The following is a 22973-nucleotide window of genomic DNA, read 5'->3' as shown; positions in this document are numbered from 1 at the left end:
TTAAGTAGGCATTTATTACAGTTGTAGCTAGTTTTTCTTAAGAGTAAAGGGATGATATCTGTATTCACTCACATAGGTATAATTTACACAGACCCATTATAAAATGTTTTCAGTGACCTACAATTTCTAGTTAATTACCAAACAATGAAAAAAATATATATATACGTATATACACATACATACATGCACACATACATGCATATGCACGCACACATATACACACATGTACATGTATACACACTTTTTAAAAGTGTAATTTTATACCAGTACAGGGTGGTGATGGTGATTTCTGTTATCTTCAGTGTGGTTGGTTATGATTCCTGTATGATTACCACCACTGTAGGGTGGAAAGTAGGTATTGGTTTGTTTTAAGTTCAAAAGATATATTAATCCACACATACCTATACACGTACATATACACTTTTCTTTTTAAAGGTAAAATACGTTTACATACAAATTCAAATAGAAATCAATTGTTTTTTGACTTCAGGGCAACATAGATCTTTAGGACCAAAAGATTCCAAGGTTAGAAGTCTGAAAATGGATGCCAGCATTTGGAGCAATGAACTCATTGAGGTGAGTCCGACTTGACTGTGGTGGTGGTCAGCAGAGGTCCAGGAGGAGGTGTGCAGTGGGGTGGTGTGGTTACTTTAAGAGCTCTCTGATCAAGTTCTCACCACATTATAAAAATGGCTTATAGCCTGTTTGATAGTAGTAACTTTCTACTTTAACTTTCCGAATGCTTCCTAAATGAGACAGTTATTTTAAAAATAAAAAATACAAGGAGCTTTAATAGTAATAACTACTTGGGGCTTCCCTGGTGGCGCAGTGGCTGAGAGTCCGCCTGCCGATGCAGGGGACACAGGTTCATGCCCCGGTGCGGGAAGATCCCACATGCCGTGGAGCGGCTGGGCCCGTGAGCCATGGCCACTGAGCCTGCGCGTCCGGAGCCTGTGCTCCGCAACGGGAGAGGCCACAAAAGTGAGAGGCCCGCGTACTGCAAAAAAAAAAATAGTAATAACTACTCTTAAAGGCTTGACAGCTTTTTTTAAAGCCAGAATTGACTTTCTTTTTAACCCAGCATGGATAAAATATCAGAAAAGTGAATGAAAACATTTGGCAAAATCGACTATCCTTTATCTTGGCCATGCTCTGTCAGTAACTGAGATCATGTCTAACTTGCTGTCTCCTGTATCCATTCTCTGCTCAGGTGTCTGTACCACTCACTGTCAACCACGTTAGCCCACCTACTCAGCCGTTTTAAATGAATCTGTCTCAATGTGAGCTACCTTCAAAAAGTAGTATATATACTACCAAACGTAAAATAGATAGCTAGTGGGAAGCAGCCGCATAGCACAGGGAGATCAGCTCAGTACTTTGTGACCACCTAGAGGGGTGGGATAGGGAGGGTGGGAGGGAGACGCAAGAGGGAGGAGATATGGGGATATATGTATATGTATAGCTGATTCACTTTGTTATACAGCAGAAACTAACACACCATTGAAAAGCAATTATACTCCAATAAAGATGTTAAAAAAAAAAAGTAATAATGCTTTTGCTGCAATTTGTGTTGCTTGCAGTTTATTTTCTAGCTATTCTTTTACCGCTATTACGAGCAGCTAGACTATTTAAAATAGAAATAGTATCTGCTTTCACACTCCATCTTCTGGAAAAAGTTGGGTCTTGTATTTTGCATATTTTGTACCAAGCTATGCTTTAATGTCATGTGAGTCAGTTTTCTGCAGATTCAAATACATTTTGTGAATTGATATGTTTTATATTTTTTTCTGATAATTCAGCTTTTTATTGTCATTGGAAACAAAAGAGCTAATGACTTTTGGGCCGGTAGTCTTCAAAAAGATGAAGAATTACACGTGGACTCTCCAGTAGAAAAGAGAAAAAACTTTATCACTCAGAAATACAAAGAAGGAAGATTCAGAAAAACCCTTTGGGCATCTCTTACCAAGGAAGAATTAAATAAGGTAACCAATGAAATGTAACAAAAAACATGGATATTAAGGTCTTTTTAAATATATGCCAAGGGTTTTGGAAAAAAGTTAAAAAAATTTTTTGCTATCGCATAATATTATTGTTTAATTTTATTTCCTTTTGTGAGATTGTGCCATTGTTTTTTTTCCTTCATTTCACTTGAGGATTCGTTATCAATAGCGAATAAACTTCTGTCCCTAACTGAAGTTTCTATGTGACGTAGTTTCTATCTGACGTAGGCCATTAAAACATTTCTATCTACGTCTATCTGACATAGTTTCTATCTGACGTAGGCCATTAAAACACACCATTTAAAACTTCGACAATTTTCCCCATTTTAGGGACAGGATACTGAACGTAACTTCAGCCAGTACATTGTTGACTTGCTATCACCAAAATTAGCTTCATTTACTCAATTAATTTATTTTTAAAAGCAGGAGTTTGTTTAGTGCCATTGATTTGAAGTGTCGTTTGCCTTTGGTTGAGTTATTCCAGGTCTTCTTGTGACCATTTTATGTTGCCCTTTTGGCAAAGAATTTGTTAAGCATCCTGCCCGCCTCTCCTTTATTGATTTTTGTGTTTGTTGCTTGTGCTTTTGGTGTCATATCCAAAAAATCATTGCCAATACTGATGTCAAAGAGCTTACCACTTACGTTTTCTTCTAGAAGTTTTATGGTATCAGGTCTTATGTTTAAGTCTTTAATACATTTCAAATTAATTTTTGTGAGTGGTGTAAGGTAGGGGTCCAATTTCATTTTTTTTTTTTTCGCACGTAGTTACTCAGTTTCCCAGCATCATTTGTTGAAGAGACTATCCTTTCTCCATTGAGTGTTTGTGGTGAATAGATATTTATTGCACACTCACTCATTGCTGAATTCATTTTTAGGTTCCAGGGGTACAGTTGTAGTAAACAGTAGATGTGATTCTTTTATTCATGAGAGTGATCTGCACGCAGGGGAGATTGACCATAAACAGCTGCATGCCAATAAATATACCATAGCAAATGCAGCACGCTGTGAAGGAAAAGAATAGGGTAATGAGAGAGAGAATGAGAGGAAATACGTGGGATTAGATTGTGAGAGCAGTCAGAGGCTATATCCCAGTGGAGGGATGTTAGCTGTTTCACTTTCCAGTATCCTCATTTTGCAGGTGCAGAAAAACTAAGACCTGGAGATGAGAAGGAATTGCCCAAAATCACCTAGCAAATCAGTACAGTCAGGCACAAGAATTTAGGCTTCTTGATTCTGATGTGAAGGAAATTGTAGAGGTTAGCTAGACCATGGTAGAAAAGATAAGTACTCTTTTAGTAGTAGACCCTCTAGGCTGGAGCTGTGAAATGTGTCCTGGGACTTCTTGGTTGTACGCTCTTCTCTGAGCTGCCCATTGGGATAATCAGCGAGTGATTGTCCTGAAGTTGCATTACAGAGAGCAAATTAACCAGTCATCTGTCCAGGTGCACCGTGTCAGGAAGGACGATTATGGTGAACCCAAGGCTAAGAAGTCAGACGGATTCAGGGTGCCAAATCAGAGAGTTCAGAAGCAAATGGAAAGCCAGTAAAGTGTGGAAGCAAGAAGAGGGGATGGGAAAAGTTGTGAAGGCAGCTTATTATTTCAAAGGAAAAAACATCATGTTCCAGGAGTTTTACTGTTTGTACAATGATGATGTATATCATGTCAATCATGTCTTATTGTGTCTTGCTTGCTGTTCCTCCTTCCTACCTATACCCCCTTCCAAAAGGAAAGATCCTGAATTTGTACACATCTTTCAAATTCCCAAAGCATAACGGTAATTTAAAGATTCCTCACATCCCGATTGCTCTGCAAAATACAGACATACAGACATATATGCATACAACATTCATATGACATAACAAAACATTTAGTGGATACTTCATTACTACGTTTGAAGTATTTTGAATTTTCTGAGCATCAGCCATTGTCATAGTATGTAAACATACAAAATATCTTCCATGGCAAATATGACGGATTTGAAGATTTGGAACATCACAGGAACAAAACAATGAATTGAGATTTGGACATCTTCGGTTGAAATTTAAATTCATGCAGAGCAGGCCTTTTTTGTCTGTTGGTTAATTCAGGGCATAATGATTATTAGATGTATTTGTTAAAAAGGAATACAGGGGGCTTCCCTGGTGGCACAGTGTAGTTAAGAATCCGCCTGCCAATGCAGGGGACACGGGTTTGAGCCCTGCACCTGGAAGATCCCACATGCCACGGAGCAGCTTGAGCCCACGTGCCGCAACTAATGAAGCCCATGCACCTAGAGGCTATGCTTCGCAACAAGAGAAGCCACCGCACTGAGAAGCCCGAGCACCACAACGAAGAGTAGCCCCCGCTCGCCGCAACTAAAGAAAGCTCACGTGCAGCAATGAAGACCCAACGCAGCCAGAATAAATAAATAAATAAAGATTAAAAAAAAAAGGAGTACAGACTTCCTCTCATAAATGAATTGGCAGACTTTCACACATTTTAATAGCTAGAATCATATTTTCTTCACTTAAAAATTGTATTTTCTTTTATTGACCAGGCTCTGTGTGCTGCTGTGGTGAAACCAGATGTTCTGGAAACAATGGCTTTGCTGTTCAGTGGAGCAGATGTCATGTGTGCAACAGGTGACCCTGAGCATAGCACCCCATATCTGCTGGCCAAGAAGGCGGGGCAGAGTCTGCAAATGGAATTTCTCTACCATAACAAATTCTCAGGTTAGTCCCTATCCCTTCACTAGCCTGATCTCTCCTTATATATCCCCAAGAGAACTGAAGCACGAATCTGTTTGTTTCTCAAATCAGAAAAACCATCAGAATGAAAAGAAAATGTAATTACCAAAAAGATGGATGATGCTTATCAAGACCCATGTTTTATTTCATTTAAAGGGAAAGTTTAGGAAATAAATCTTTTATGTGTCTTTAATTTTATAAATGGGAGATTAAAATAGTTCATCCCACATAATCATTTTCACCAAAATTAAATCTGATTTTCATGCATGAATAATAAATACAACTGAAGTGCTTACTTGCAAATTTTATGCAGAGTAAAATAAATATCTCTGTATATTTATTCTGCAGTATATTTGAAGTAGTTTTTCTTCTACCTCAAAACTCACCTACATATTTATAATCAAAGGGAAAATTGTTTACATTCCAGATTTCAGATGTGTTATTTCTGTAACTTTTCTAGATTTCCCTCAACATGACATACATGCTGAAGGTGGATTAAGTCAAGAGTCCTCCCAGTCGACGTTCCTCTGTGACTTTTTGTATCAGGCTCCTGCTGCAGCTTCTAAACTCTCTTCAGAAAAAAAACTCCTTGAAGGTATCTTTTCTTGCTCCTTTTAGATTTGTTATCTGGTAAAACTTTATTTCATTATCAAAACAATTAGGTTTAAATTTTGATTGTTTTTTTCCCTTAATATGTTAGATTTGATCTTGCGGTAGAGAAATATTTTTTTTTTAGGTTTTATAAATGCTTCCAGGCACAGATATTATTTCATGCACTGCAGCAAAGATTTACCACTGGTTTGGAATGCTGAGTGAATTCTCAGCAAAATTCAGTGACATCTACCTCAGGGCCAACCAATTCTGTTTTAAGGATTTAAGGGATATTCCAAAGAAATGTGAAACTTAGCCCCTTCCATTCGGGACAGAAACCCTAACTGGGGAGATAATATAGATAAATGTCAACATGTAGGAAGAACTGACAAGTTTTCAGTACATATTCTATCAGTATTCTATCAGCGTGTTCTATCAGTAGTTCAGTTTGTTCTGATGATAAGTGTGTGTGTGTGTCTGTGTAAGTAAAATAAAGCTTAAGCATGGTTTCAAAAAACTGATGTGAATTAATTTGATTTAACAACCTATTCTAGGTTTGTGGCATTAATCTTAGCAGAATCATAGTAGGTTTGTGGCATTAATCTTAGCAGAATCATCATTTATCCATCTATCCATTCAGCTCCTTGAATCAGGCATGTGCTGGGCATTCGGCATACGAAAATGAGTAAGACAGAGGCCTCATGCTCTTGCTATATACATTTGAACTAATTTTAGAAATGTAGGCATGAAAATATAATGATCTCTGTCTCACTGGAGCAAAGAGAATTTAAGAGAGATTAAGCTGTACAGGCCAGTTGATGATGGATATTCAGAGGCTTGGGAGCCTGGTTAGTAATTCCCTAGGTGGTAAAATCCAGCTATATTACTCGATCAAAGGAACAACAGGATGAAAAACTCACTTTAGAATGTTAATCTTGATCCTCATGCAGTTGAAAGTGATTATTTCAGTTAAAGGCTTTATTTCCAAAAAAAAAATTGTAACCCTAAGCAGAATTGTACTGAGATTAAGTATACTTTATTAGATTTTCCTGTAAACAGTACCTCTCCTTTAGTGAGCATGTACTATGTGTAAGGCATCGCTTTTTTATGTTCATTGTAATCCTCATAAAAGCTCTGCAAGATAGCTGATATTATGCTGATTTCACATGAACAGTGAGGAACTCGACATGAAGCAGAGTTTTACATCTGATTTGTGTTATAATTGTTATTGTAAAACTTTGGCTTTGGTGAGTGTGATGGCTGGGTGACACTAGATGGCAGAGCATTTTTATTCTTTGAGCTTAGGTTTTTTTTGGTTCTTTCAGCAAGTGGTTTTTAATGTCTTCCTTTACTCAATCTAACCAATAATAAATAATGAATTTTACAGAGATTTTCTCATCTTCCATTGCTCCTTGTCTATATTTAACCCTTAAGTAGTCGAAAGTTGAGTGATCAGGAGGGAAAAAGTATCAGAACAATCTGTGAATTGATGATAGTCATTATTAAAATAATTGAATAACAAGGCAATTAATGTACTTGTTAATAAGTGTACAAGCTTTCTAGAATGTTTCTTCTAAATTGTAGGATATCTTAGATCCACCCTTCAAACCACTTATACAAAGATGAAATAGGGAATTTGAAATATAAGCTTTGCTTCCTAAAGCTTCTCAATATATCATAAGTACTCAGCAGGCTAAAAATAAGCTTTTATTTGTTTTTTGGCAATTCTGGTTATAATATTTATAGACTTACCAGTTTTAATATTTCATTGAAATAGATTGTTTTTCTTAATTACTTGGGGACTGAATTGATGTCTTAAACTTGTAACTAAATCATTCTTTCCTTTTTATCTTTTATAAGTTAACTATGGATTTTTGTTAAAATTTACTTCAAAAAACAGAAACCAGTGCGTTCTCCATATATGTAATTTAATTGGGGATATTTTCTCATTTTGGAGCATTCGGTTTTAAGTAATGGGAAACTGAACTTTTGTACTTTGACCATGCAGCACGCAGAAATGATTTCATTGGAAAATAATCTAATGATAGGGTATTCTTTGATGGTTTTCATTTCTTCCATCCAATGTGTCTCTCATTTAAAACTCGGGATAGACCATGAATCAGTTGGCTACCCTCCATCTTCACTAACATCGTCCTAGCTCCAGCCACCATCCTGTCCTGCCTGGGCTGTAATACGCCCACCCCCATCCCATGCCCCAACCCCGCTTACTTGCCGGTATCTGCCCTAGCTTCCCTCCAAACCTTATTCCCCAAAACAGGCTTAGTGATTGTTGAAAATGTAAATCAGATCATGTGTTTCCATCATTCAAATACATTTAATGGCTTCCCATGACAGAGTATAACTCTCTTCCTTATTAAGACCTTAAAGACCTTCTCGTGCCTTCCCCCTTTCATCTCACATCCTTCCTTCCTATTCTGCATGCCTGGCCACACTCATTTCCTGTCTGTTCCTGCAACATGCCATGTTCTTTTCTGCCTCCTCTGGACCTTTGTGATTGCCGTTCACTCTGCAAGGAGTGCACTTCCCCCAGCCTGACTGCTTCTCATCTCTTGGGGGATCAGTTCAGTGCTACCTGGTTGGAGAGACCTCTTTGGCAGCCCACTAAAGAGTGCACCCACTGTCGGCTCTTCTCTTTCATAGTGTGCTGCTTATTTCTGTCATAGCACTCATTGCATGAAAATGATCCTTCCTTCTTTGATTTGTTTCTCTCCCCCTCTGGAGTGAAAGCTCATTGAGGCATCAGCATTTTCTGGTTTATTCAGGATTATCAAATCTCTGGTGCCTAAAACAGTGTCCACACATAGTAGTCATGTGATAAATATGTGTTGAATAAATAGGCATTTCTCTAATCACATTACTACCAGTGTAAAAGCACACCTGACTTAATATAATTTTTATTGAAGTATAGTTTCTGTACAACATTGTATAAGTTACAGGTGTACCATGTAGTGATTCACAGTTTTTAAAGGTTATATTCCATTTATAGTTATTAGTTAATATTCTGAACAAAACACATTTTGTTCATAAAAAGCCTATTTAAAAATGAAGAAGAAAAAGTCGAACTACCAAGAAACATAGAGTTCTGGTGGGTTTTTTTTGTTTTTCTTTTCTGCCAAGATTCTGCAGTGGTGGTACTCCTGTTGAGCACCAGCTTTATGGGAAAACTGAATTATTTGGAAAGATTTAGAGATTAAAGTGTGGTTGTCACCTTTGCCTCTGAAAGCATCTGGACTGCATAACTCCATCAGGGCTTGTCAGGACGGCCATAGAATAGACTGATTAAAAACAAACAAAAAAGTCAGGGAATAGAATGCATGCAAGTCCTTCAGAGAGTTACAGAGGCTTCAAATTGTCAGTTCAGGTTTTCAGGATTTGAAGTTCTTCTAGCCTCTGGTTATGAAGACTGATCTGTATTTTTCTTTTTCTTCCCAATTCAGTGTTCATGAAAGGAAAGATTGATAGCTCTTGTTAAACCGAAGTGTAGAGCTGAATAATAGCATCCTGGTTTTGTTTTCTGTTTTCTCCCCTCAACTGTATTATTTTCCCTTGGTATCTTACCTTGATTTGTTGACACAGCATTTGATTTTTAAAAAGAAAGTGGTTGATACGGTTTACTAGAAATTCTCTATTAACTGTTTATATTTTCTTTTATAGATTAGCATTGAGGAATTTTGAAGGTCTTTTGTTTTATAAATACCTAACTCGTATAGTTTAAAAATGTTTCTCCAAGGCTGTAATACATTTATTTTAAATCAAAAGGATTCCTAGTGTGTATTCCTGTCTTCTGTGAACACTGAATGCCATCAGTTGAGGAAATTCTTCATCAGGAAACAATGTCATGGTTTCAAAAAATAATAGTTTCGTCTTAACTACCATACATTTATTGTGCACATATCTATTTGAAGGTATGACCTCTGCTGTACCCTGATGCATTTTAAAAATGGACATACATGCTTCAAGCATGTAACAGGCACAGAGAGGCAGTTTGTGAAGTAGATAGAAGGGTAGCTTCCCTAGTTGACTGCCTGGGTGTTACCCCCAGCTCTGATGTACCTGTGTGATGTTGGCAAGGTCAATCAACCAGCTTGTGCCTGTGGGCAGGGTATAAGGAAAGGGATATGCAGTAATACAACTGACCTAACTGGGTTGTTCTGAGGATTCAGTGAGTTAATGTGCACGAGATGTGTAGAACAGTGCGTGCCACATGCATGTGATGATAAGGGGAGGAGGAAGAGTAGCAGAGAGGCGATCCATGTACACAGCTGCTTCTGGTTTCCAGTGAGCCTTTGCATTTAGGTATATCCTACAGGTGGTAGCTGACAACCAAGCTGCCCAGCTCTGTTATAGTATCTACATCACTTCGTAGGAGTATTTCAGTAGGTCACCTCTGGAGTTTTTTAGTTGTGTGTGAGTAAATTCCAGTAGTGTTTTTCTTCCCTGATCTAAACGTCAAGGTTGAATAGAAACAGAGAACAACCCCTCCAGCCAGTACAACCACCATACACACAACCTTGTGTCTAGTAAATACCTTGTGTCCTCAGAGTTGTCCATTCTGTGCACCATCTGGTGGACATCTTCTGGTAACTGATTAAAAAGTAAGACTTCTGTAGCAGAGAGGGTATCCTGTCTGAATTAGCCCAAGCAGACCAATGCCATCCAACGTAATTTTGTTGAAGCTTTTGGTTGCTTCCCAGATGAATAGAAATGTCAGGATTTACTATCACAGCTTTGTTATTATAAATCCTCAAAGGTAATATCTGTGCCCACTTGGTTTGACCTCTGACCTGTTTTCACTTATAAAAATGAAGCTCATCAAGGGTTATGGTGATGATGCTACAGGATTAAATCTCCTCAAGCCCATATTTCTAACTTACAGTGAGCCTGTACTCACCTTTTAAAAGAGATCTGTCATTTGTTTCCCACTAGAATTAACATAATTAGATTCTGCATTTACATTTATTTTATGCATCATGCATTTGGCACTTTTTGTTTAAGACCTTCCAATGGCTCCCACTTGTCTACAGGTACAAACTCCTGAACACCTGTCTTGTAAGACTCCTGGGGCCTGGCCTCTGCCATGAGCCTTCAGTCTCGTTTCCTAGGTCCTAACTTCACGTGTAATCTCTTTCTTTGGCCAGGTAGGTTTTTGGCAGTCTCCCCTTTCTATGACTTTCCTCCCACAGTTCTTTCTCAGAATTATGGAATGATTGTAGCTCAGAAAGCATTTTTTGCTGCTTTAGAAACATCCTTTTCAGTCATAAATGACTATTTCAAAAGCTGTATTTTTGTTTGAAGTTATTTTCTTACCACTCCAGTTTGAGGGTAGCTTCCCTCCAAGAATGGGTCTAACCTTTGTAGGGTCCACCTCAGGATGATGATGAGAGAGACAGAACTCTCACTAAAGTAGAGGCAGTTACCTCCTTATTCTGAAGACCAACTGCTATTTTCTGCCCTTGTTTTATTGGATCTCTTTCTATATTTAATGTTGGTAATCATTCCTTTCATAAATGCTCACCGCTTTCCTGTTTTATACACCGTCCCTTCTCATTTGCTTCATTGCTTTCATGGACCCTTCTATATCCATTGTTCCCTAAGTTCCCTAAGATTTTATCCTTGGTTACTGTGTATTTTCAACCACTAGCTGTATGCTAAAGACTTTCTGGTCATTGAGGCCTTTCCTTGCCCTGAAGATGCAAATTCATAGGGTGATCTGCCTAATAGGTGTTCCTACTTGGATTTCCAGGGGATAGCTCTCATTTAGTATATATCAAAGGAAATTCAGGTTACATGCACTAAAACTGTTTCTATTTTATTTTCTTGTAGAAAAAAGTAAACATTCCTGCCCACCTTGTAATCAAAGCTAAAAATGATACAACCATTAATAAATTCTCCCTTACTCCCTTCATCCCATCAATACATGTTGTATCCCTTTAAAACACAAAGGTGCATGTATGCATTTCTCTCTCCCTTTCCTCCCTCTGTCTCCTGTCTCTCTCTATTGTCCCCCATCCTTTCCCGTCATTCTGTCTCCCCCCTCCCCCACCCATTATCCTTAGTACCACTGTCCTGCTTTGGATGATCTTCATCTTTCACTTAGACTTCTTTTGACAGTGTCCTAACTGGTTTCCTGCCTCCAGCCTCACCTTCTCACATCCATTTTCCACAGAAATGAAGTGTGTAAGATTTAAATATGGAATTTTCTTCTGTTGAAACCATTTCAGTGGCCCACCATCAACTGTAAAATCAAAGCTCAACAAACTTTTCTGAAAAGGGCCAGATAGTAAATATTTCAAGCTTTGCAGGCCAGATGGTCTCTGCCACAAGTCATCTCTGCCCTCGTAGCAGGAAAGCAGCCCCAGAAAATCCATAAATGAATAGGTGTGGCTCTTTTTCAAAACTTTATTTACAAAAACATATGTTGATCTGGATTTTGCCTGCAGGCGATAGTGTGCTGAATTCTTAACAAGATGAATTTCAGATCCCCTAAACAGGGCATTAAGGGCATTGTAGGGTCTGACCCCTTCTTTCTTTGCTCACCTACCTCACATCATCCACAGTCTTACTTTTTAACCCTACATTTTTCCCTCCTAATACTCTGTACAGACATTAGTCTTTGCCATTTCAGAGTTGTTTTGCAGCGGTCTCTTTATGGATCTGCTTGTTTCTCTGGTCATCAGTGTCATAGTTGTTTTTGTCTTGTATGTCCCTGGCTACTAGATTGTAAATTTTTTTGAGAGCAGGGAGTGTGACAACTTTTTATCCCATGCAGCAATATCATGCTCTTTACACAAAATAGAAAATTAATACATTTATTTATTTGAATCCAGTCATTATTTAAAACCACATATTTTAAAATTTGATTTATGGTATAGCTCAATTTATTTTGTGTTTTGTTTTCAATTCCTAGAGACAAATAAAAAGTGGTGTGTTCTGGAAGGAGGCTTCTTGAGTTACTATGAAAATGATAAGTCTACCACGCCTAATGGCACCATTAATACCAATGAAGTTATCTGCCTGGCTGTACACAAAGAAGACTTCTGTTTAAATACTGGGTAGGTCTATCATTAAATGGTTAGGAGTCGAAAGTATTTTCTGGTATGTATCATGCCAGGTAATAAGGATTTTATTATCATTTCACTTCAGTTGCTTCTTTTAGAAGAGTTTAATGGTTTCTTGAAGCCTACTCATTTTTCAGCTTCTGAAAGTTCCTTAGGGAATTCACTAAAAAGTGGAAAAATTTAAATATTATATTAGGTATTATGAAAGGCTGACGTGTTTGTATCTAATTTTAAGTAAGTTTATGTCATTCCATTCTTGAACATGTGGTCCCATAATTTTTATGACTTATTCATTATTTAAAATAGTGGACTAATGACAAAATTTATGCTTTCATTAAATGTATCATGGTTAAAAGAGATGACAAAAAATTCAGTGGTTTGTTCATAATAAAATAAACTATTAAGCATATTTAATAGCATATTGAAATACTAAATTCCTTAAAGATCTACTTTGGCATTTTTATGGTCTCAAAAAAGTTTTAATTCAAAGAGGAAGCATTTTTTATTTAATATGTTTGACTTACAAAATAGTTTAATAGGATTCTGTGAGGACTTCTGGAAATTGACCCTCTAAAGATCTTTGGTGTGAAAGTTTCTTATCACATTTTGTCATGTAATTAATTAAAAAGTATGAATACTAAAATCTGCAAAAAACAGTTTTATAGGATCATAGTATTTTAATAAAAAGTTTATGTGAGAAAAGGAAGAGATTTGTAAAGCTATGTTATTTATATAAAATTGCATGAAACATATTACTGTTATCACATAATGACCAATATATACTAGTTGAAATGACTGTTGTTTTCTAGTAAATCTGATTTGATTCTTTTATGTGAACAAAACTGGTTATTAGTTGATTTGTTTTTTGTTTTAATCTTAATAGTGCTTTTACTCTAAATGAATGATCAGTTTAACATGGCTTACCATGGAATATTAAGTGCATCCTATTTATTAAGTTGCCTAAATAATTTTACATTAGCATATAATCATATTCAAAACTAAAACATTCTTGATGGAATGTTACTGATACAAGTAGATATGCAGGAGAAAGCATCTATAATGAGATGTGGTTAAAAAATAATTCTTAATTGCCTTCAATAGCATATTACAGAATTTTAAATCAGTAATGTAGCCACTGAAAAATCACACAGATTTGTATTTTAGGAAGAGAGCTGACTGAAGTGATAAAGAAGAGGTTGGAGGGAGAGAGACTGTAATTACTGAAAGTTTAGCTAGAGGAAGAAATAATTAAAAAGGAAAACAGTGGGTTGAGAGACTCTTAAGATTGAACTGATAACATTAAATGTCTGACTGAATGGATGAAGAGCTGATGTCAAGGGGAAGAATAAATTAGACTCCAAAGTTTTGATCTTGTTGCTGAGGTAGATGGTGATGCCTCTAAATTGGAATATGAAGGAGATACAGTAGGTTGGGGGTGAGAAAGAGGAAGAAGGAAGATGAGTTTGGTATAAGGTATTTTGAGTAATGGCAGAATATATACTTAGCATGTTCCAAGAAATACTTGGAGCTGTGGATGAGGAACAGAAGGAAAAATTCAGGGCTTGGGATGTTACCCTAATTTTATCTATGGTAAGGAGATGAAATTTTGGCATAAGACAAGATGATGGAAGGAAAATTTGTGAAGTAAGACAAGAAGAGAACTAATTAGAGAACTGTTTGGACAATGTTTGTGTTGAATAGGGGGTCAGAATAAATCAAGAAGGAGTGGTCTGAGAGGGAAGAGGAGACAGAAGACAGCCTTTGTCACATCAGGGCATCGACAAAGTCACGCTGTAGAGTGATTAGTCAGAATAATATTCCTTTTGTCTGATCCAGTGTGTTCCATTTAACTCATTTGAATAAAATATAAACCATCAACAGAAAAATATGGTAGGTAGGGGGTAGATAGATTTCACACCATTATTCCGTTTTCAAAAAGAATTTAATTAAAAACTGGACCTTTGTGTTATTTTTCTCATAAAAGCCAAACATAACAAGTGGTATCTTTTTATTCTTGTGTGCTGTAGGCCCATCTTTACCTTCGAGATCTATTTACCCTCAGAACGTGCATTTTTATTTGGAGCTGAAACATCTCAAGCACAAAGAAAATGGACAGAAGCAATAGCCAAGGTATTTAAATATTGTTTTATTACCTAAATCCAGAGAAGATTCTTAACCTTCAGAGGTCCATGAAAATTTTATACAGGATTCTGGGAAGAATGTCCATACTTCATTAGGTTTTCATATGTTGTAGTCAAAAGAGGTTAAGAACTACCTTCCTAGAGCCTTAAGCAGAGACAAAATTAATGTAGGATCTTGGACAAGTCATTCTTCAAATTAAGGCTGTGCTTTGATTATGGAGATCTTTTCAATGTTGTAAAGTCATTTTTATGTATGTCTTTTTATAGGTAGATATCTTATTCATGGTATACACAAAGGGGAAAAGAACAGATTCAGTAAAAGATACAAATGAAGACAAACATTGAAGGTTGACATTTTGAAAAATGCCACAAATCAACAAAGAGAATGTCTTCCTATTTCAAATCTATATATAAGAAAAATGGCTTAAGATGCTGCCATTTGAAATTGCATTATAGCTCTTCAGTTTTAAGACTGATAGCAGGTTTAAATAATTGTTTTGCAATCTGGACTCCTAAATCTTAAAAATAGGAAAACAAATTTTTCCACTTTCCCTCGTATCTGTAGCTATGTAAGGGATTTCCTATTTCCACTGTCTTTATTACTTTTTTGTATTTGTTTTAACAGCATTTTGTTCCCTTTGTTGCTGAAAACTTAACAGAAGCTGACTATGATTTGATTGGTCAACTCTACTACAAAGACTGCCATGCCCTGGATCAGTGGAGAAAAGGCTGGTTTGCTATGGACAAATCTAGTTTGCGTTTTTGCCTTCAAATGCAAGAAGGTCAGGAGGATAGAATGCACTTAAGAAGACTGCAAGAACTAAGTAAGTGGTTTTTTTTTCTCTCTCTCACTTTATATTCTGCACACAATTCTTTATCGTACATGGAAGTAGTAGATTTCACATAAAATTATGATGGCTCACTCCCAAACATCATATGACTGACTCAGTAGTCTTTAAGGGTATTTTGTGTAATGTTTTTTTTTTTAACATCTTTATTAGAGTATAATTGCTTTACAATGGTGTGTTAGTTTCTGCTTTATAACAAAGTGAATCAGTTATACATATACATATGTTCCCATATCTCTTTTTTTTAAAAATATGTTCATGCTTTTCTTCTTTCCCTTCAGCAATTAGCACAGTACTTCAAAATGGGGAAAAATTGGATGTCTTGCTCTTGGTAGAAAAAGGGAGGTAAGTGCATTTTTGCTTTTTACTCTTTATCTCTACAGCTCTAGGGAGTTGAGTATACTGGTTATCCTCTTGGAGGAGAACCTATTATTTTGTAGCCTGTTGGGAATTTTCCGAATCGTACGTGTGTGTGTGTGTGTGTGTGTGTGTATGTATGTGTGTGTATGTTCTCTTTAGTAGAAAGAGTACACCAATGAAGCTTGCATATTTTTATATTCATTAGGAGAAACTCAGTGTGATCAGTTATTAGAGTTTTCTACAGACCTTGATCCCTTTTCAACATTCACATATAAGTATTTGGAAGCACTTTGCCAGTTGTAAATATGTTTTCAGTGTAGTTATATGATGGCTATAAATAATACCCTGAATCATGCATAGCTAAACCTGATTTCTCAAATTTATTCAGTTTTTCAATAAATATTAAGCTTCTACTGTATATCAGGAACTGTTATAGGTATTGGGGATACAGTGATGAATAAAACAGATATGGTCTCTGCCCTTATGAAGCATCTACACTAGTGAGGGAAACACAATATAAGCAGACCAAAAATAAGGTGAAGAGAGTGCGCCTGATGGAACAGTATTCTGTTCTCAATAGGGTGGTAAGAGAAGGTATCTTTGATCAGAGATTTGTATAAAGTGAAGAAACAAACCATACAGCGGTCTGAATAGAATGTACCAGGCACAAAGTCAAGGGTATTTTGAAGACCCCAAGGCTGTGTTGTGCTTGGAATGTTCAGGGTCTTCAAGGAAGCTGCTGTGGCTGGGGAAATTTGAATGAGTGACAGCGGAGATATCCCTGGGCCAGAACATATAGGGCCTTACAGGCCATGATATGTAAAAATGATTTGAATTTTATTCTAAGCGTGATGGGAAGCTGCTTGATTTGAGAGCCAGGAAATGGAATCATCTGACTTATGTTTTTAAATGACTACTGTGATTCAGATGAATAGCTTTTGGAGGACAGGAGTGAAACTGAGCATCCAGGTAGGATGATGCTGCAGAGGCCAGGCAAAACGTGACTTCCTAATGACATAGTGTTGAGTGTAGGATCTACTGTGAGGGTGGAGGTGAGCAGGTCTGTTGATGGATTCAATGACTCTGAGAGTCAAGGATGACCCCAAAGTTTTTGGCTGGAGCATTTACATAAATGATGAATGGCGCTGTTTTTTTGAGATAAAAAGTACATGGAGAGTAGAGGTAGGACACTAGCAAGTTTAGGGTAGTAGATCAAGAATTTGGTTTTGGAAATAATAATTTTGAGATGTCTATTTGAAAGCAAAGTGGAGCTGGTGACTGGGCATTTGGATATACAGGCCTGGAATTAAGTGGAGAGGTTGCAGCTGGAGATCAAGATTTGAGTCATCAGCATTTTGACTTATTTATTTAGCCAAGGAACTGGACAGATTCACCTAGAGGACTGTAGATAGAAAAGAGACAAGGATGTAGCCCCAGGGCCTCCAATTGTAGAGGAGGAATGATCTAGCAAAAGAGCCTGAGAAGGAGCAGCTAGAGTCATATCACAACAATTAGGAAGAACAAATTGTTTTCTCTTGATGTTTCATTATTTGCTTTCAAATCCCTTAATTACATTAATTCAGAATGTTTAGTTCCACAAGAGTACAGGATCATTTGTAAAAATATATGTAATGATAATATAAAAATATAGCTAAATCAGCCTTCCCTCTGGTGAATTTCCATGCTGGTGACAAGGATAATGACTTTGAGTAGTTATCTGAACCTGTCTTTTCTTGAACTTCATAGGAGAATATCAACAGCTTTAGACAGCAAACATATTGCTGATTAGATACTTATATCAGAGTGTGTTTATTAACTTACAAACATAATTAGGATTTTATGTTTTTACTTGTTTATTTCTGGACTTACAATGGTCAATGATGCTCTTTAGATGCTGAGTTTCAGTACCAGATGATAGTTTTACCGTTCTCTCAGAATCCTGTTACGTACATGTTCAGAAATGATCATGAGACAGTGGATAGTATTATGGCATTAAAGTACTAGCACAAATGTACTTTTTATAGTCATCTATTAATGTTTATGGAATGCCTGCCGCCTGTTATCTACACGGCAGGAAAAAATGGTCAGCAATACACATTGCATGTCTGAGTTCACAGAGCTTATGTTCTTAAACAAATAAGCAAGCAGAAACTTGCTAGTGGAATTTACTGTATTTATTATATGTATACATAATTTTTTATAAATCAGGTTACTATAGCCAAGGTATTTTTCTATCATTTTTAGTCTATAAAGGATTTGACCAGTTGTACCTAGATTTTAATGAAAATGTACCAAATGTGGGTTAGTGATATTCAATTTTAATTTTTCTTTAGTGCTTACTGCATGCAGCACACTCCCTCATGAATGCTAGATAAGGAAGCCAGACGACTAAATGTTTTGTTACTTTGTGACATCTTGACCTTTCCCCTGGGCAACAGGAATCAGGAGGTGAATTCAGATACACTCTGAGTTCATGGAATAGTTAAAAACTAATAGAATATCAAAATAATGGTCAAAGCTGTGTAATTTTGTTTCTGATAATAATTTAAAGTTTTTAATCTACATGTGTTATCAACTAGTTATGCTGAAAGCATTTTTATGAAAGGAACAGAGAATGTGTCAGGAGGAGAGTAGGAGAAATACAGGGACAAATATAAAACTAAGGTATTTTCCTTGGATCTCTTTGAATAGCTTCCATACAAAGGTACCATTTGAAAACAACTATGTTTATCCATGCTTATATCTTGGTTTCATTTGCTTTCCCTGTTTTCTTCAAATCAATAATATTCAGATAACAATAATACAATGACACCAATGTACAGAACTTACAGTATACTAGCCACTATTTTAAGCACTTAGCCTTCCAGTGCCTATATGGTATTGAGGACAGTAATCCATTTTGACATCAAGGTAAGGTCATTTTTTTAACTTAACAACCTAAATATTTCTTCTTTTTAAAACAAGTGTTAAGTATTAATTTACCAATACTTTTGTGTAGATCACTCTCAAGAATTGTCATCAAATGTGCTAGAAGCCTGGATAAATAAGTCACTAGAAATTAAAATTTCAACAACTTATTAGAAAATAAAATTTTTATTAGAAAACTTAAAAAGTTATTTTATTAGAAAAATGTATCCATACAATGCTTACATAATTAAAGATGAAGCAGAAAGAAGAGAGGTTAGAAGTGTGAATAAAGAATCAACCTGGGATGGCACTAGGTTGTAATCTTTGATGTAACAAAGAGCCTGCAGGTGTCCAGAGCACCTTGTGTGGTGCTGAACAGGGACCCATGTCTATATATTTATACACAGACATTCACACGTGTGTGTACATATATGTGGATATGTATATACATATGTAAATAAAGGGACTTGAGATAGGGAAAAATGGAAAAAGAGCAGGTCTGGGAGCGAGCTGGGGAGATAATGAGTTTGATTTTCGACATGTTGAACGTGAAATGCTTATAAATAGCTGAGGAGAAGTTGCTCGGAGGGAGTTATATTTATGGATCTGACAGTCCTGATTGGTTAATGGGGTGGGGATATAGATTTTGGAGTACCCGCATATAGAAGAAAGAAAGTGAAATCACCTAGGGAGAGTCTACAGAGTGAGAAGGGAAGAAGTAACGTGTGAGAGCCTTGGTGAATACAGGTCAGTTGGAGGTGGGGATGGTTGTCAGAGAGGAATAGCTATCGTGGGGAGTAAAGCTAGTTTATCCAGAGAGTGAAGCAGGAGACCAAGAGAGAATGTGGCACCAAGCCCGGGAGGAGGGTGTTTCAAGAAGGAAGGAATAGTCAGAAGTGTCAGGTGCTATCTGATGAGGACAGATACTCCATTGGTAAGTGATGGGGAGTCCATCTGGGGACTCTGTGGAGAACAGAAGTGATAAAACAGAAACTGGATTAGAGTCAGGCTGGGAACAGGATCAGATTAGATAACCAGTTGGTCTAGGATGTCTGGAGGTTAATAGGATTAATGAAGTAAAAGGGATTTGATCCAGGAAGGGAATGTATGTGCAATTTTGTTTTAGATGGCTTGAACTTGTGCCATCTAAAACATTTTGATGGAGCAGAGGTTAAAAAAAAAAACAGGAGAAGAGTGAATGTATTAGAGAGAGGACAACAGGACAGGTCCCTCAGTTCTAACAGGAAAAAAAGAGGAATTGATGGATGTTTTTGGATGTTGGTAGCTTTCTAGATTTGGTGGTGGGATGTTGAGAGAGATACCAATCTGTTGGTTTTCAATCAGTCTGCTGGTTTTCAGTTGTTTTGTGAGGTAGGAAATAAGGATGACTCCTGAGCTTTTGGCCTGGGTGACTTTATGAATCGTTTTATCACTTACCAAAATAGGGAATATGTACTGTACTTCTCTCCCAGTACTCAAACAAAGCCAGTTAATTATAGATGTAATGGTTTAAGATCTGTTTTAATATCATATAAAAATAAGAGAATTTCATTGCATTGCCCTATTTTTCATCTGTCTTTTGATCTGTTAGCCCCTTGGGAAATACTGACTGTAAAGTACAGTTGATTGCGGTAGACTTGTCAATGACAGACAAAATTGTGGCTTTAAGAAATAAAACAACTTCTAATTATTCACGTTGGTGGCATATAAAGATAGTGAGAATAATTGAAAGAAAGAGAAACCAACTAGCTATAAGTTTTAACCTTTATTTTTTTGCTAGTAACAGCTTGAACCAGAGCTGCAAATCATAAATAAACTTAATGAATTAATTTCACATATTTTCTCTGCCCTTGTCTACCCTTGATTAAAATGTTAAAATATATTAATGTTTCTTAAAGGCAAGAGAATGAACCCCATGAACTAGTTCATAACTTGATAACCATCCAGTGAATATAGTCACTAGATATATATTTTAATCTTCATGGTAATTTTCTCTATATACATAGCATGAGTGTCTTTAGACAGAAAAATATTGCAATAATATTTTCCACACACAGAGCATTTTTGCTCTGAAAAGCTCTAAGCAGAAGGTGCTCCAGATGGTGTCGCTTTAATGTGTATTCTTTGTATACTTTAAAAATTATTATTTTGGAAAATAAAGCTTTCTTGATTACACTTAAGGCTTTCTGCCATGATATTTGATGCTGTTATTGGGACTTAGATTCTGTGCCTTTCTTGGTGTAGAAAAAAAAGAAAAAAGAAAGAAAGAAATCATGTTTTTGAATACCCATTGTTAGTCAGTGAATGTCCTGGACCCTGCTGAGGTCAGAAGGCACTTTTCTGGACAGTAGGTTATATATCCACTGTGACTGAAGTATTCAGTAGATTACAGCATCCTTTTCATAAAATTTAAAAACTATTTCTGCACTTGGCCCACATTCTCTGTGTATCTCTTTCTGATAAATAAGTTACTGTGTGCACCATCTCACATTCTGTAGCTTCGTGCTCGTTTGTCAAAGACACCTATTATTAAGCTTTTATAGAAAGGCTGTTAGTTGTAATAAACACAGTATGAATAACTCAACTGTGTTCATCAGAAACAGAACAGCCTAGCTTTTTGTTGTTGTTGTTTGCTTGTTTTAATTTTTTAAAGATTGTTTAGTTGACCTATAGTAAAGCATGAAGCACTTGATGGCCCCCAAGCCTGATGACATCCAGTTTTAACTGCAAATTCCAGACATAAAGAAGTCGACACTGGGGAATAAACATTTTATCGATATGTTTCACAATTATGGGACAGACTACTTTTCTCAATTTGGGTGATTAATACCCTAAGTTGAAGATTCTTATTTCATATCAACTTATTGCATGTGATTTTTTTTCCCTCCTTGAATTGTGTTTTATAGCAGCTGATATGTTAGCAATACCCTCCAGGGTGAATTATCTTAAAGTGGTTTCTAAATTGTGCATTTAATTGCAAATTAAACAGTAGCTGATTGCCCACAATATCAGCTTGACTGCTTTTGTAACTTTCTGATGATTTAATTTGCAGAGATGGTTTAATCTGAATGTTGCCAAAGCAAACCACTCTTCTCTCACCACCCCCGCAGGTTGTGCAGAAAGAAAGGGACTATTCAAACTTACATTATAAGGTGATTTTTTTTGTTTGTTAAAGAGAATCACGATAAAGGGAATGTGTGCCTATTTAATAAAGGGTTGATTTTAAAGTATATATTATTTTCTTCAAAAATGTATTTCATTCAGTTCAAGACACCTCCCATATACTAGAATATAAGCTTATGAACAAATAAATGCAATATGGTGTGAAAAAATACAAAAGAGTGAGAAGATCCCTTCTAGATAAATGGGATCAAGATAATCAGTTTTTATTTTTTAAGTAAAAGTATATTTAAGTGGCTCTGGAATCCTAGGTAGGATTAGAGTAGGAAAAAAATGAGGAGTTGAGACACTAAGATCTTCAAAGAGGTGAAAACGATAGTTTCAGAGAAATAGGATGGGCTAGGGTACAACTTCAGTCCAGCTCAGCCTTAACCTTCAGTTCTTAAGGAGGAAGCATGAGAGAGTGGGCCTGGAGAGATAGATCGATACCATATTAGTATTATCAATTAAATGTAATTAATAACTTGCCTTGTTCTGGAAAGGACTGCAGGCTTTTACAAGGGTAAAGACGGCTTTTTTTTTAAAGCAGACTAGAAACAGGGCTGTTTCTCACATTCCTATAGGTGATTGCCTAATACTATATAGAGATGAAATTGAAAACTTGGAGGCTTTTTCTTTCTCAGGGAATAGTGTGCCTTGACACTTTTTACTAAACTGTTGGCTTCGGAGGAAACAAGCTAGTTAAGCTAATATTTCATTCTTCATTATTCTTGTGATACAGTCTCTGCATCTGCAGATTTTCTTAATAATTGTTTGCCTCTTTCTGGCTAAAATGCCATGACTGTGCAGCAGTTTCTTATCTGAAGGTATGGGGAAAAAAATACTGTTTCTCTATAAACTAAGATGAGGGTGATTTATGGATGCAATGACTGAATAAAATGTTCTGGACTCCCATCTCTGTCCATGAAGAAATAACTGGTATGGAACATGCCCTCTCACTTTAAACAACTAGAAAACTGGACAAAAACATATGAGATGAACTATTTTCAGACTTTAGGACAAGAGGTATCCCAGGATTGTGATCATGGAGAGAAGGGAAACAAGTGACATAAGGGTTAAGATCACCTTGGCTTCTTATCAGTCCCTGGCACAGGGAATGGGGGAACCCAAGCAGAAGGTGGTGGTTTTGCTATATTGAAG

At 36.5% G+C, this 22973-nt stretch overlaps 1 protein-coding gene across 16 annotated transcripts in view; it reads left to right on the top strand.

The window, feature by feature from the left end:
• Window positions 1-22973, top strand: part of ARAP2 (ArfGAP with RhoGAP domain, ankyrin repeat and PH domain 2) — a 196600-nt gene that overhangs the window by 88279 nt on the left and 85348 nt on the right. For all 16 annotated transcript variants that reach the window (XM_089911758.1, XM_089911751.1, XM_089911748.1 and 13 more), the window contains 9 exons: window positions 491-576; window positions 1800-1982; window positions 4538-4712; window positions 5188-5322; window positions 12247-12391; window positions 14425-14527; window positions 15164-15362; window positions 15668-15731; window positions 21764-21805. In XM_089911758.1, the coding sequence (XP_089767884.1) occupies window positions 491-576; window positions 1800-1982; window positions 4538-4712; window positions 5188-5322; window positions 12247-12391; window positions 14425-14527; window positions 15164-15362; window positions 15668-15731; window positions 21764-21805 (1132 nt within the window). The remainder of the gene's footprint in view (window positions 1-490; window positions 577-1799; window positions 1983-4537; window positions 4713-5187; window positions 5323-12246; window positions 12392-14424; window positions 14528-15163; window positions 15363-15667; window positions 15732-21763; window positions 21806-22973) is intronic.

This window comes from Delphinapterus leucas, chromosome 5 (genome assembly GCF_059928025.1).
Source record: "Delphinapterus leucas isolate spDelLeu-1000000601 "Yukka" chromosome 5, BTC_Dleu_Yukka2, whole genome shotgun sequence".
Taxonomy (NCBI): Eukaryota; Metazoa; Chordata; class Mammalia; order Artiodactyla; family Monodontidae; genus Delphinapterus; species Delphinapterus leucas.
This window is presented reverse-complemented; position numbering and strand designations above follow the sequence as displayed.